Below are 16,766 nucleotides of genomic sequence, written 5' to 3' on the forward strand. Positions count from 1 at the left end.
ACAACTTAACAGAACTATCTATTAATTATTATCGTCATTAAGATTGCACGTAATAATTATTTACACATAGCACTCCGTTTAGATTGCTGAACACCGGTCACCATAACTATTTTGCCTTCATTACTCATAAAGAAGGTAGAGGGAGAGAGAGAGAAGAGAACGTGAAGCACTTACAAATCATATAGGCTTAAAATAAATTTTATAAGGGCGAGAGACATCCCGTTTGAAGATAGTTGCCTATAAAGATGTATGCCATAATTATATTGCCTCTCATTAAAAAAAAATCTATAGCATCTTCATAACCGGTCGTCATTTTCATCTTTAAGAGAGAAACTCTTGGTCTTCAGCGATCAGGACTGTGCTGTAAAACTATTATGTGGTGCTCACCCACGATGATCTTGTAGACACCCGTTTAACTAGTTGAGCATGCTGGCTACTGCTTCACAGTATATTTCGCTATGAAGTTCGCCGTAAATAACGCACTACAGTTGAAAAGCAACAATGATGTACATAATAACAATACCTCAAGGGAAAACTGACGTTCATTACTACACATTAAGGTTGCTTTTAAACCCAAAAATGAGTGCACAGTGCTGCAACCTAAATTTTTGATCACTTTCCCCTACGGACGAAGTAAAATTTGAAAACCGAAAAAGTATTTCTTTGACAACCCCTTATGTTTGATAGACTACTTTCAATTATTGTAATGTGTAAAGGCTGACGAATAGGAATTAACTAACTCGCATTTACATGTATTAAAAAAACTTGTAAATGTTTGGCATGTAGCCATATTTACAGATTCATTTACAATGTGAATGTAAAAAGACTTGTTCCAAATCATTGTGCAAATGATACATGGAACATGAAACTAACTCACTACAAAGACACACAGTGTTAACTGACAAACTGTTTTAGGTGCCCTGATTTGCTTAGTGTCGTCGGTGGCTGCCTTGTATCCTTCAAGTTCAGATGTTGTAGATCTGAATCCTGCAAATTTCGATAGATTGGTTATTCAGAGTGATGCATTATGGATAGTTGAATTTTATGCCCCTTGGTGTGGACATTGCCAGCAGTTTGTACCTGAATTCTCAAAGGCAGCAACTGCTCTGAAGGTAAGTGGGCTATGTTTCTGTTAAAAATATTTTTCAGAAGATATTTTTTGATATGCACTCTTAGAATAATATAATTTTTAATGAAAAGCAATTATATTGCTTAAGGTGGGAATTATTTTGTAGCGTGTGATGAGTGAGCATGATGTACATTTATGATCTGTCAAATAATGTCATTTACTGAGCTAAAGGTTTCTCTTGTTATAATTTTCTTTATTCTAATTATATTCATTAACCTATAGTGTCAAGCATTTATTCAGTTTGGAAATACTTATGCGCTACTGTGACCATTGACAATATAATCAATAAGTTGATGTATCAGAAGTGTAGGGTAATACTTTTTGAAAGTTGCATTTTAAATGAAAGATATGTGGATGACGGTATTTGTTAAGAAGGCTGAGTGAAGTGTGATAAATTCTGTGTATTGTTCCTACAAAGTTCTTCACTTTTCTTTCCCCCTTCTGTGCTTTTTGTTAAGAATTAATAGTGCCCCAACATTGCTCTATAATCATTTGAAGGAAAACTGCCTTCTGTTTTAAAAATGTAACTGTATGTATAAAGACACATGGAACGACTGTGGCATTGAAATACACAATAAGTCATTTTATGTTTCATCACTTACAGAAGGTATAAAGATTTAGATAAATGTTACAGAAAAAATGGAAAATTAGGAATCTAATGAGTGGAGAGGAGAGAGTGCAGAAAATTCTTATGAAGAAGCCAGATACTTCTGTCATGATGCAACTAGGTTTTTCCTGGATTCTATTATTGTTGCTGCCAACCCATAAAGAGTCAACATTCTTGTCTGCAATTGATGAAGTAAAAAACTTCCCATAACAAGCTTTCTGCAGTTGGCAAAAATGCACAAATATAACTATTTCTGGAAACACGTTTTCAGGTGTGTTGCAGATTCAATAGTAATTGTGACAAACCAAAAAAATTGCAATTACTAAATAATTCGTTTCTATTCTCATAATCTGTATCCACAGACCAATGCTTTTGTGGATTCTTGCATAACTAGTACAAAAATGCACATTTATCTGCAAGTGTCCACTTTTGTAACTAAACTACTTATGAGCACTAAAATATCAAGTGAGGGTGACAGGAGTTTTAATCAAACAAAATTGCTGTCAATTTAAAACCAGTCAAATTCGTAGACAGTATTCATTTCAAATAAAATTTAAAGAAAGTGCTTCAACGAACAATGAATAAAGAACTGAAGTTCATAGCCAATAGAATTGTGGGGTGCAATACTCAAAATGGTGACTTGGGTCAGTAATGTGATAGACCAAGTGTAAAGAAGTTCTAGTCCAAATGCCAGAGATCTCAAGAGACTCTCAAATTATTGGTACATTTCTTGGAAAGCATGTCTCATGAAAATCTTGGGAATGTAAGTGCATTTCTATTCAGTGTAGCGTGCATACCTGCAACCCATTAGGCATATAATGCCATACCACATGTACAGCAAATTGTCATTTAATTTGAGCTGTAACATTCATTTGGCACAAATAGGAAAGAGCTGTACAAAACACAGTACTTATTGGTGACAGTGAAAAGGGTAACTTTCTCAAGGCAGTAGCTACATTCTCTTAATCTGCAAATGTGTGTTCACAATCAGGTTTTTGAGGCATTATCTAAGAGCCAGGTACAAAACAAATGGTCCAGACACTTTGATAAAGGGATAAAGAAAATGTACTCTTGGTTTAATCAAATATGGCTGACAGCATATCATATTCATTCCTGAAAAAGGATAATCTTAATTTCCCTCCTCAAATTGGGAAGGGCTGCACTTGCTCCATCAGTTGTATTATTACTGTGTCTACCTGCTTGTGAGAGAACTTGAAGCAGGTATTTGAATTACTGACTAAAAACTGAGCAGCTCATTACTCATTTCCAGTGTGGGTTTTATCCCACTATCAACAATCTGACCTTCCTTGAAATTGCTGTAAAACAGACCTCGTCGTTTAGGTAACTCTTAATAATTATTTTCTTAAACATAGAGAATGCCTACAATAATAAGCAGAGGCACAATGCCTTGATACAGCTCCTTAAATGTGGCTTTTGAGAAACACAGTCTGTCATAGTGATTTCTGTACAAATAATTCTTAGTGTTGGTTGGCGATGTTCTATTGTCTCTTACCTGTCTTACCTTCTCAAATAATAAATTGATGTCTCCTAGGGCCCCACTCAAACTGTAGCTACATTGTCAACAACTATAAATAGTAAATACTCACCATATAGTGGAGATGATGAATCACAGGCAGGCACAACAAAAAGACTGTCAGAAAATGAGCTTTTGGCCAACAAGGCCTTCGTCTGAGATAGAAAACACACACACACACACACACACACACACACACACACACACCAGCAGTCTTATGCTACTGAGGCCACACTGCAAGCACCAGCACATGATGGGAGATGGAACTGGGGCGGGGGGCGGGGGGGCAGTAGGAAGGAGGCTGGGATGGGGAGGGGGAGGGATAGCGATAGCAGGATGATAGGGGTGGGGCCAGTAAAGTGCTGCTTCTGGGAGCATACATGGATGGGGTGGAGAGATGGTAGGATAGCTAGGTACAGTCAGGAGGTTACAACAGAGGGCGGGGAAGGGTTAGTGGAAAAGGAGAGAGGTGAAAAAGACTGTGGGTGCATTGGTGGAATTGAGGACTGTTTAGTGCTGGAATAGGAACAGAGAAGGAGCTTGAGGGTAAGGACAAAGACTTAACGAATGTTGAGGCCAGGAGGGTTAGGCTAACACAGGATGTACTGCAGGGAGACTTCCCACCTGTGCAATTCAGAAAAGATGGCATTGATGGGAAGGATGCCTTAGGTTGTGAGGCAGTCATTAAAATGTAGAATATACGTTGGGAGGTGTGCTCAGCAATGGGAAGGTCCAGCTGTAGAATACAGCTCATTGGTAGGTTATAGGTCACACAACGGGCTTCACAGGTAGCCATGCATTAGACGGGATAAATGATGTTTTTGGCTGGGCTGGAGTACTTGGTGGTGGGAGGAGGATGTTCGGGACGGGTCTTTCATTTAGGTCTATCACAGGTATATGAGACAAGGGGTTGGGAGTAGGAGTTGTGTGGGGGTGAACGAGGATATTGTGTAGGTTCGATGGGTGGCTGAATACCACTGGGGGGGGGTGACAAGCATAGTGGATAGGACATTCCTGGTTTCGGGGCACCATAAGAGATAGTCAAAACCCTGGTGGAGAATGTGGTGCAGTTGCTCCAGTCCTGGGTGGTACTGAGTCACGAGGCGAGTGCTCCTCTGTGGCCAGATGGTGGGACATTAGGAGGTGGTGGGTGACTGGAGAGGTAAGGCACGGGAGATCTGTATTTGTACAAGGTTGGGAGGGTAGTTATGGTCTGTGAAGGCCTCAGTGAGACACTTTGTGTATTTTAAGAGGGACCTCTTTGTCACTACAGATGTGACAGCCACAGGTGGCTAGGCTGTATAGAAGGGACTTCTTGATATGGAATGGGTGGCAGCTGTCAAAGTAGAGGCATTTTTGGCGGTTGGTAGGTTTGATATGTGCAGAGGCACTGATACAGCCATCTTTAAGATGGAGGTCAATATCGCGGAAGGTGGCTTGTTGTGTTGAGTAGGACCAGATGAAGCAGATGGATGAGAAAGGGTTGAGGTTCTGGAGGAATACTGATAGGGTATCGTCACCTTGTATCCAGACCATGAAGATGTTATTGATGAATCTGGACCAGGTGAGGGTTTGGGATTCTGGATGTTTAGGAAGGCTTCCTCTAGATGGCCCATGATTAGGTTGACATATGATGGTGCCATGCGGGTGCACATAGTTGTAGGCTGGATTTGTTTCTAGCTGCTGCCTCCAAAGGAGAAGTAATTGTGGGTGAGGATATAGTTGGTCAAAGTGATTAGGAAGGAGATTGTAGGTTTGGAATGTGTCTGGTGTTGGGAAAGATATTGTTCAGTAGCGGTAAGGCCATGGGTATTAGAGGTGCTAGTGCAAAAAGACGCGGCATCAATAGTGACAAGCTTTGCACCATGTGTTAAAGGAACAGGAACAGTGGAGAGTCAATGAAGGAAATTGTTGGAGTCTTTTATATAGGACAGTGGGTTGAAAGTGTTGGTCTACGAGAGTAGAGATTCTCTCAGTGGGTGCACAGTAACCAGCCAACAGTGGTTGTCTTTGATCTCGTTGTGTCTTCATGCCAGTTTTAGGTATTTTTCACCTTGCAGTATCAGCCTACTCCCTCGGACTTTCTCTTGTTGCCCCCAACTCCATCCGTTTCATCCTTTTAGTGATTTTTTTTTTTTTTTTTCCACATTTGGATTACTTATGCGACATTTTTGTACATATTTATGTATTGTTTATAATTTTTTATACATTTTTATCCTTGACTATGAATCCTTGTTCCTTCCATCTGTGTCAAGACTGAAAAGTTCCTTATCCCTGGCCAGAACCCAGTCCCACATACTGTTCCTGTGTTGTTTGGCTGATGGAATCCCTCCAAATGGCCTTACCATGAAATTATCCATCCCTGGCTGCTGCCTTTCCACAGTGACGTGTCCATCTTTTTCTATTCTGTCAGTCCTTAAACCTAACCAACATAGTGGTTCAAAACCATGCCAATCAGGCCCAAGTTCCCTCACAATACCTCCTCTCCATCCATAAAATACTCCTGTTGCGCAATCCCAAATTGCTGGATCCCATATAACACACAGAATCCCCTGCCCTCCAGGAACTAGAGCAACAAGCACAACACATCCTCAAAAAAACTCTCCACTCTGTTCGCTTCCTATTTCTGCCTTGGGCTAGCGCTATCCACCACCTCTACAACCACCTCCCCCACGTCCTCTCATGGCTTACAAAACCTCTCTCGCAGACCACCTACATTTACTCTACCCTCCAAAACTCTGTTCCACCACCACACAGAATCCAGAACTTAAACAGACCTGAAACAGTCATGAACTTTTCCTCCAGAAGTCTTAGCCCCACAGAAATCAGTCTTTTTCCAAAGGCCTCATCTTTTGCCCCACTCCCAAATTCAAACATGCAGGACTTGTTTAACACCTTCTCTCCTTCTCCCAGACCCTACAGTGGAAACACTTTTTCACCACCAACTCTACCTATCAGACTCAACCAAAGGCCAATGTTGAACCCTGCCTGACTCAGTTCATGCCTCCATCCAACTGTGATTCGCCCCTACTGCCTCCAAATCACCCCCTGCAAACTTTCCAGAATTTCTTAACCTCAAACCATGCCTCACCATTTTTTCCCCAAATCCCTCAACATGCAAATTAACCTTACATCCACAGAAAGGACTGCAGTCCACTACATAAAAACTGATACCGACCTTCTAGTCCCACCTGCTGACAAAGGGACCACCACTGTTTTGACCTGCAAGAATTACCTGGTGGAAAGACTCTGCCAGTTGTCAGGTTCATCCATTTACAAACCCTGGCACAATGACCCTATTCCAGGAATCCAGCAGTGTCTTTAGTCTCTCCCCAAATCCTTGGGCCCATCCCAGAACTTCTGTCTCTCTGTCCTGACCTCTACCACTCTATGCACTCCTACCTTTTACATGCTTCCTGAAGTCAATAAACCCAACCACCCAGGAACCCCCAATGTGGCTGGTTACTGTGGCCCTACTGACAGAATTTCTGCTTTATAGACAAGCACCTTCAGCCTATTATGCGTAACTACCAACCTGTATAAAAGATACCAACCATTTCCTCTACCAACTCTCCATAGTCCCTGTTCCTTTGCCACATGGTTCCCTGCTCGCCACTATTGATGCAACTTCCCTTTATACTGGTATTCCAAAGGTCCATGGCCTTGGCAGTAGTGAGCACTACCTATCCCCTTGCCCGACAGATTCCAAACCTACAACCTCCTTCCTAATCACCATGACCAACTATATCCTCACCCACAGTTACCCTTCCTTCAAAAGCATCACCTAGAAACAAATTCGAGGTATGATTACTGGCACTTGCATGGCACCATCGGAGGCTAATCTATTCATTCCGCCTGGAGGAATCCTTCCTATACACCTAGAATTCCAAACACCTAATCTAGTTCAGATTCATTGATGACCTCTTCATGATTTGGATCAAGAGTGACATTCCTCCAGAACCTCAACACCTCTCTCATTCACTTCACCTGGTCCTACTCAACCCAACAAGCCACCCTGCTTGATATTGATCTCCACCTCAAAGATGGCTATATCAGTACCTCCATCCATACCAAACCTGCCAACCACAAGCAATGTCTCCACTTCGACAAGTGCGACCCATTCCATATGAAGGAGTCCTTTGTGTACAGCCTAGTATCTGTAGTGATGAGCTGTCCCTCTCAAAATACAGTGTCTCACTGAGGCCTTCACAGACCATAATTACCCTACAAACCTTATATAAAAACAGATATCGTGTCCCTTATCTCTCCAGTCCCTCCCCCCCCCCCCCCCACCCCCACCCAAGAACCATGGACCTTGCCGTTGGTGGGGGGGGGCTTGCGTGCCTCGGCGATACAGATAGCCATACCGTAGGTGCAACCACAACAGAGGGGTATCTATTGAGAGGCCAGACAAACGTGTGGTTCCTGAAGAGGGGCAGCAGCCTTTTCAGTAGTTGCAGGGGCAACAGTCTGGATGATGACTGATCTGGCCTTGTAACACTAATCAAAACAGCTTTGCTGTGCTGTTACTGCGAATGGCCGAAAGCAAGGGGAAACTACAGCCGAAATTTTTCCCGAGGGCATGCAGCTTTACTGTATGGTTAAATGATGATGGCGTCCTCTTGGGTAAAATATTCTGGAAGTAAAATAATCCCCCATTCGGATCTCCGGGTGGGGACTACTCAAGAGGACGTCATTATCAGGAGAAAGAAAACTGGCGTTCTATGAATCGAAGCGTGGAATGTCAGATCCCTTAATCGAGCAGGTAGGTTAGAAAATTTAAAAAGGGAAATGGCTAGGTTAAAGTTAGATATAGTGGGAATTAGTGAAGTTCGGTGGCAGGAGGAAAAAGACTTTTGGTCAGGTAAATACAGGGCTATAAATACAAAATCAAATAGGGGTAATGCAGGAGTAGGTTTAATAATGAGTAAAAAAATAGGAGTTCGGGTAAGCTACTACAAACAGCATAGTGAACGCATTATTGTGGCCAAGATAGACACGAAGCCCACGCCTACTACAGTAGTAGAAGTTTATATGCCAACTAGCGCTGCAGATGACGAAGAAATTGAAGAAATGTATGACGAAATAAAAGAAATTATTCAGATAGTGAAGGGAGACGAAAATTTAATAGTCATGGGTGACTGGAATTCGGTAGTAGGAAAAGGGAGAGAAGGAAACGTAGTAGGTGAATATGGAATGGGGCTAAGAAATGAAAGAGGAAGCCGCCTGATAGAATTTTGCACAGAGCAACAGAGCACAACTTAATCATAGCTAACACTTGGTTCAAGAATCATAAAAGAAGGTTGTATACATGGAAGAAGCCTGGAGATACTAAAAGGTATCAGATTATATAATGGTAAGACAGAGATTTAGGAACCCTGTTTTAAATTGTAAGGCATTTCCAGAGACAGATGTGGACTCTGACCACAATCTATTGGTTATGAACTGCAGATTAAAACTGAAGAAACTGCAAAAAGGTGGGAATTTAAGGAGATGGGACCTGGATAAACAGCCTAATCCAGAGGTTGTACAGAGTTTCAGGGAAAGCATAAGGGAACAATTGACCGTAATGGGGGAAAGAAATACAGTAGAAGAAGAATGGGTAGCTTTGAGAGATGAAGTAGTGAAGGCAGCAGAGGATCTACTAGGTAAAAAGACAAGGGCTAGTACAAATCCTTGAGTAACAGAAGAAATATTGAATTTAATTGATGAAAGGAGAAAATATAAAAATGCAGTAAATGAAGCAGGCAAAAAGGAATACAAACGTCTCAAAAATGAGATCGACAGGAAGTGCAAAATGGCTAAGCAGGGATGGCTAGAGGACAAATGTTAGAATGTAGAGTCTTATCTCACTAGGGGTAAGATAGATACTGCCTACAGGAAAATTAAAGAGACCTTTGGAGAAAAGAGAACCACTTGTATGAATATAAAGATATTTGATGGAAACCCAGTTCTAAGCAAAGAAGGGAAAGCAGAAAGGTGGAAGGAGTGTATAGAGGGTCTGTACAAGGGCGATGCTCTTGAGGACAATATTATGAAAATGTAAGAAGATGTAGATGAAGATGAAATGGAAGATATGATACTGCGTGAAGAGTTTGACAGAGCACTGAAAGACCTAAGTCGAAACAAGGCCCCGGGAGTAGACAAAATTCCATTAGAACTACTGACGGCCTTGGGAGAGCCAGTCCTGACAAAACTCTACCATCTGGTGAGCAAGATGTATGAGATAGGCGAAATACCCTCAGACTTCAAGAAGAATATAATGATTCCAATCCTATAGAAAGCAGGTGTTGACAGATGTGAAAATTACCGAACTATCAGTTTAATAAGTCACAGCTGCAAAATACTAACACAAATTCTTTACAGATGAATGGAAAAACTGGTAGAAGCCGACCTCGGGGAAGATCAGTTTGGATTCCGTAGAAATATTGGAACACGTGAGGCAATACTGACCTTACGAATTATCTTAGAAGAAAGATTAAGGAAAGGCAAACCTACGTTTCTAGCATTTGTAGACTTAGAGAAAGCTTTTGACAATGTTGACTGGAGTACTCTCTTTCAAATTCTAAAGGTGGTAGGGGTAAAATACAGGGAGTGAAAGGCATTTTCAAATTGTACAGAAACCAGATGGCAGTTATAAGAGCTGAGGGACATGAAAGGGAAGCAGTGGTTGGGAAGGGAGTGAGATAGGGTTGTAGCCTATCCCTGATGTTATTCAATCTGTATATTGAACAAGCAGTGAAGGAAACAAAAGAAAAATTCGGAATAGGTATTAAAATCCATGGAGAAGAAATAAAAACTTTGAGGTTCGCCGATGACATTGTAATTCTGTCAGAGACAGCAAAGGACCTGGGAGAGCAGTTGAATGGAATGGACAGTGTCATGAAAGGAGGGCATAAGATGAACATCAACAAAAGCAAAACTAGGATAATGGAATGTAGTCGAATTAAATCGGGTGATGCTGAGGGAATTAGATTAGGAAATGAGACACTTAAAGTAGTAAAGGAGTTTTGCTATTTGGGGAGCAAAATAACTGATGATGGTCGAAGTAGAGAGGATATAAAATGTCGACTGGCAATGGCAAGGAAAGCGTTTCAGAAGAAGAGAAATTTGTTAACATCGAGTATAGATTTAAGTGTCAGGAAGTCGTTTCTGAAAGTATTTGTATGGAACGTAGCCATGTATGGAAGTGAAACATGGATGAGAACTAGTTTGTAGAAGAAGAGAATAGAAGCTTTCGAAAGCTGAAGATTATATGGGTAGATCACATAACTAATGAGGAGGTATTGAACAGGATTGGGGAGAAGAGGAGTTTGTGGCACAACTTGACTAGAAGAAGGGATCGGTTGGTAGGACATGTTCTGAGGCATCAAGGGATCACCAATTTAGTATTGGAGGGCAGCGTGGAGGGTAAAAATGGTAGAGGGAGACCAGGAGATGAATACACTAAACAGATTCAGAAGGATGTAGGTTGCAGTAGGTACTGGGAGATGAAGAAGCTTGCACAGGATAGCGTAGCATGGAGAGCTGCATCAAACCAGTCTCAGGACTGAAGACCACAACAACAAACAACATCTCTCCAGTCAACCACCACCTACCAAATTCCCAATGTCTGGTGACATAGGAGCATTCCCGATGTGTCTTGGTACCACCCAGGACTGGAGCAACTGAATCACATTCTCTACCAGGGTTTTGACTACCTCTCATTGTGCCCTGAAATGAATGTTGTACCCACTATCCTTCCCACCTCTCCCACAGTGGTATTCCGCAACCCACCAAACCTACACAATATCATCGTTCATCCGTACATGACTCCTGCTCCCAACCTCTTGCTCATGGCTCATATACCTTTTGTAGAAGTGGATGAAGTATGTGTTCCATACATTCTCCCACCACCCATTGCTACAGTCTGGTCACAAGGATCAGCTATCCCATCCAAGGAGGGGCTGCTAAAAGCTGAGCTGCAGCCACTGTGTTGCATTCTACATGGGCATGGTGGGCATGGTAACCAACTGCCTGTCTGCATAAATGGCCATCGACAAACTGTGACCAAGAAACAGCAGGACCACTGCATTGCTAAGTGCACCTCCCAACACATTGTTGTCCATTTGAATGACAGCCTCACAGCCTGTGACATCTGGGCCCTTCCTACCAGCACCAGCTTTTCTGAATTGCACAGGTGGAAACTCTCCCTCCAATACCTCCTATGTTCCTTGTAATCTTCCTGGCCTCGATCTTTGTTAGTTTTGTCCTTTTCCCCAAGCCACTTTTCTGTTGCCATTCCGGCACTACACAGTTTTCAATTTCACCAAAGCACACACAGTCTTTTTAGCGCTCTCCTTTTCCGCTAACCCTCCCCAGCCCTCTGTTGTAACCCCGCAATTGTACCTAGTTGCCCTTCTCTCTCTCTCTCTCTCTCTCTCTCTCTCTCTACTTCATCCTTGTATGATTCTGCAAGCAGCACTCTTTGGTCCCCCCACCCCTACCCTGCTATCCCTCCTCCCCCTCCCTACCCCAATTTCATCCCTGCCCCGCACCACTCAGTTGCATCTCCCATCATGTGCTGCTGCTGCTCCTCCTCTCAGTGCAGCCTCAGCAGCTGGAGACTGTGTGTGTGTGTGTGTGTGTGTGTGTGTGTGTGTGTGTGTGTGTGTGTGTCTTTTCGGCTGGGTAAGAGTGCCTTAAATAGTGCCGGCTGTGTTAGATACCCACAGTGCACAACAATTGTGTACTCATATGTGCTTCAAAGTAAACGTTGCAATCAATCAGAAATGGTCGGGTCATTATTTAACCTTTCAGTAGAGCATCCTAACAACACAGGAATCACATTTCTGATGCCTAAACTGCTAGCTTCCCAAGTGCTAGATGCCTACCCCCTTGGGACATGATTCCTATTAGTGGTTGTCATGCCAGACGATCTTTGCTGTGGTTTCCATGGGAAGAACTCCTGGTTGGAGTAGGTGTCATCAGGATGGACGTTTCACACATGGAGAAACATCAAACTAAACCAGCATAATGACCGTAATGATCTGGCTGTCTCAACAAAGAGGTATGGACAGTTAAACAATCAAAGTGCTTTTCCTACCCTGGCTACCTCATGGGAAAAAACAGCAACAAAACTGTTATTTTTCATGGAACAAATAGAAGATAAATTTCAAGAAGTGGACTCGGACGGGGGGGATTGCGAAATGGATCACTTTCGATTAGCCTTCTGTGCTGCACAATCCCAAGCACTTAAGATATGTGAAAGACTGGGTGATGTACAAGCGACCATTACACCACATAAACCTCTGAATATGCTACTAGAGTTATTTCACAGAGACCTAACGCTCCAGACAAGTGAAGAGGTATGAGCTAATGTAGAATGAGGATATGTTCGTTTTTGTCAGATGCAGGAAAAAAAAAGTCCAAATATAACTGAAAAGACACCGAAGCTTTCATATTAGACTTGAAGGAAATGTTCAAATAAAGTTGGGTAGGTTTGTATAGTTGTTAGTAAAACTTATATCCAACAACGTGAGAAAGATTTCCGTGGCTTATGCATTGGACATATATCATCTCGTTGCACAGCATACCCAAAATGTGGAAACTGTGGAAAATCAATTCACAACCATCTTTGTATACAAAGGTTACAAATTATGCAAAAGTTGCAGTGTTCACACCACCTACTTCAACATTTTAAAAGCTAAGCATCCTCACCTTCTGTGGGTTCTGAGGCACAGTCTTCAGTAACCACTTCTTGCACCCGAACCTAGAAGCATCATCATTCTCCAGTATCTGCTGGTGGCAGGGCTTCCTCTTGGAGCCTCTCTCCCAAGAAATCTCCAGTGCAGAGACCCAACACCAGTTACAGGCTGAAGGAGATGCTCACAAGACTCTAAAGCACCAAAAGTTTTGAAAGAGTAAGATAACCACAGCTAACCAGGACACATTCGACATGATAATCCAGTTGAAGTACAATGGATATTATTGTCACCTGCCTGAACTAAAACTAATTTCTTGTTGTGCTGCACTCTTTGTTGCATTGCGAGAACCCCACTTCAGTGATGATGATTGTTCCCCAATGCTTAGAGGTTACCAAGCAACATGTTGGAACCATATGGACCCTGAGGGGGCAAATGGAGGAGTAGTTATATTAATTTGCACAGATGTTGTCAGCGAGTAGATTTCTCTCTGTACCACATTGTAAGCAGTAGTGACGCGAGCGCAAATAACCCCAGCAATAAACCATTTGTAATGTTTATGTACCTTCGGTAGATCTTAATCCAGGCCTCTCCTCCTCTCAACCCCCCCCCCCCTTCCCTCTTTGTTTCTCCTGATGGGGATTATTTCAATGTGCACTACTCCGTGTGGTGAGAAGTCCCACTTTGTCTGATAGGGGCCTTCTGAATGACCAGCTTTTTTCTAGTCTTGATCTGTCTCTCCTCAATGGTAGTGCTCCTGCCCACTTTGGTGTTTCCCATGGCATCTTTTCAACTGTCAACCTTCTGATTTTTGCCTCCAATCTCATGGCTTCCCTACAGTGGTTGCTACATGACAATATTTGTAACAGTGAGCACCTTCCAATGTCCTGTTACTTCCTTGCCATGGCCTTACTAACATGTTGGATGCTTCAAAAAGCCATGTGGCAGTTGTGTGCCTCTGCTGTCACTTCAGCCTATCTGTCAGATCGCATCAGTGATGTGGAAGACAGCCTGATGCAATCGTCCGTGCCACTGGAACTGATTTACACCCCTTTCTACAGCTATTCAGGATTGGAGCAGAACTTTGCAATCCCATCTCGAGCAACATCCTTCAGACAACCCTCCTCACTTTCAAGAGACTTCATGCTAAGGCTTGCTGTCTGTTGTAAAGCAGTAAGGAGAAATGCTTGGAGCACTACATCTCCTCACTATAGGCATGTGCCTCTTTATACCAAGTGTGGGCCAAGATTGTGTGGGCTGCCAAAGCTAGACAACTCTTCTGGTATCTTCCTGCAGGGTGGGCTTTATACCAAAGTGTATGTTCTCGCTGAACACTGTGCGACAGTGTCGGCATCCTCTTATCACCTGGCCTACCTTTTGAAAGCATAAACAAGATGTTGAAAACCTCTTCCTGCTCTTCACCCACCTGCCATGCTTAAAAGTATAATGATCCTTTCACTGACTGTGAACTGCTTCAGGCTTTTGCCTTGCTACACAATGTGCCATAATATCCTGCTTAGATTCATAGTCAGATGATCTAAAATCTGAATGAATGTTATTCAAAAGGTCCTTCTCCTCAAGTTCTTCAACTGTATTTGGCTCGAAGGTATCTTCTTCATAATGCCAAGATAGTGTCATTGGTCACCCAGGCAGAAACCCAAAATCTATAGACAGCTGCTGACCAATTAACCTTAAAATGTGCTCTGCAAATTTCTGGAAAGGATAGTCGCTGACCTATTGTAGATTCTCAAATCTTGGGGATGTTTCATCTCCCCTATCAGTATGGTTACCAGGAGGCACAATCTAGTCAGCCATTCAGTTAGTGACCTCCATTGGACTACTGATCATGCCTGCAATGCATTTTGCTAACTTTAGCATTTCATATAGCTTCTACCCTGCAGCCTCAGCCAAACACTAGCTCCAAGGTGCCATCCACTGGGCCTCCACTTGGACCGATTCTCATTGCTACCTGTTACCTGCTGCAAGTCGTGCATTCCTGTCGTCATACCACTCCTGACCGAGAATCCTTCTTGAGAACCAAGAACTTGGACTTGCAATGGCGTCCAAAATTAAAACAATAAACTGCTATATCCCCATCCTGTGTCTGTCACGATATAATCATATCAACTGTCAAGAGATGTCTGCATGGTCATATTCTGCGCGGAAGAGGCATTCTGGTCAAGGGACAACCATGTCAGCAATGACGTCGGGGCACCCATCAAACAGGGTAGTATTTGTTTGGTAGCCCCACATTCACAATCACTATTTACACTGTCACAGATGGTGCAGTATGGCACAGAGAAGACGCCTGTCACACTCTGTTCTGTGGAGAGGCGTAGGAAGAATGGAAGCAAGACGTATGCGAAACTGATGTCGCCCAATGGCTTAAAGTGAATCATTCTGTTGTTTCTCGGGTGTGGCGGCAGTTTGTAGATACCAAAGGACCAGGGTAGGGCCGACCATGTATGACAACAGAAAGAGAAGGCAGTTATTTGGCTGTAAGGGTACAATAGCACTGGCTCAGTACAGTACAGTACAGCACAGCAAAGCAACTGGCGTCTGACCATGCAGCAGCCACTGGATGTGCTGTATTTAGGCAAACAGTGTACAGAACACTTCAGCAGACTGGCCTTTATTGTTGGAGACTTGCTGTATGTGTACCTCTGACGGGTCTTCACAGAAGGGAATGTCTAGGGTGGAGTCGTCAACATGCCACCTTGGATGGTCGAACAGTGAGCTAATGTTCTTTTCATAAATGAGCCCTGACTTGGTCTGGAGAGTGAATCTCGAATTTGCATCTGGGAAGGAATGTTGAACACTGTTTCGGGATCCAAACATTGTGGAAAGAGATCAATATTGAAAAGGGACTTTAATGATGTGGGCAGGGATTATGCTGATCACTTGAACAGCTCTTCGTAAAATTGTACTGGTGAATCGGCAAGGTTTAACTAGTATCAGGTATCATGACAAGATTTTGAGACCTTGTGTGATTGTTGCAAGGCGCTGTGGGTCCAGACTTTGTATTAGTGGACAATAATGCTCGACCTCATAGAGCACAGGTGGTTGATGTTTTCTTGGAAACAGAAGGGATTGGACGCATCAGGTAGCCTGCTCACTCTTCAGATTTAAATCCCATGTGTGGGATGCACTATGGAGACAGATTCCATCACATAAGCATCCACCAACTGCTCCTTAAGACTTGTGAGCAGCTCTGCAAGAAGAATGGTTGTTATTGCTCCAACATGAGCTTGGTGACATCGTACACAGCCTGCCCCATCATCGTCAGGTCGGTATTGCTGCAAGAGGTGGTCACACCTCATACTCGGCACTATAATCAGTTGTCGGAATGTATGTGCAACCCAGTTAAGTTGGAAAAAATGAACGGTTTTTTGTACTGTTATGTATGTTGCAGTTGCTTACATTCTGGATTCTTTACATAGTTTCTACTTTACTGTCACATGTTTACACAGTTTTGTGGCAAAATAAATGCAACCTTGCAAAATTTCTGTTTGTTGCTTCAATTTTAGACACCATAGTCCTGAATTTATGGTCTCCTCTTCAGCATTCATAATAAAAAAAAACCCTGATTTAGCTGCCCCATATTCATCAAACTTGTAACATGCGAAAGCTTTATGCTTTCTGGTTCCTTGCCCACACTTCCGGGTGTGCAGATCATTCTACTCTTCCACATATTTATTGGGCACTCGTCTCATTCAGATTGAACTGTGGTTGCCAAGTTTATGGCTAGGTGATAACTTAAGCTTTGAAATTGTAGAACCCAGTCCATTGTTGTGGAGGAAGACTGGCCACTGG

The 16,766-nt window shown here is 42.8% G+C and overlaps 1 protein-coding gene across 1 annotated transcript in view; it reads left to right on the forward strand.

Annotated features, from left to right (window-relative positions):
* LOC126475691 (protein disulfide-isomerase A6 homolog) overlaps window positions 1–16,766 on the forward strand; it is a 44,349-nt gene that overhangs the window by 277 nt on the left and 27,306 nt on the right. Inside the window, exon 2 of the mRNA XM_050103486.1 lies at window positions 916–1,112. Coding sequence (XP_049959443.1) covers window positions 916–1,112 — 197 coding nt within the window. The remainder of the gene's footprint in view (window positions 1–915; window positions 1,113–16,766) is intronic.

This window comes from Schistocerca serialis, chromosome 1, assembly GCF_023864345.2.
Source record: "Schistocerca serialis cubense isolate TAMUIC-IGC-003099 chromosome 1, iqSchSeri2.2, whole genome shotgun sequence".
Lineage (NCBI taxonomy): Eukaryota > Metazoa > Arthropoda > Insecta > Orthoptera > Acrididae > Schistocerca > Schistocerca serialis.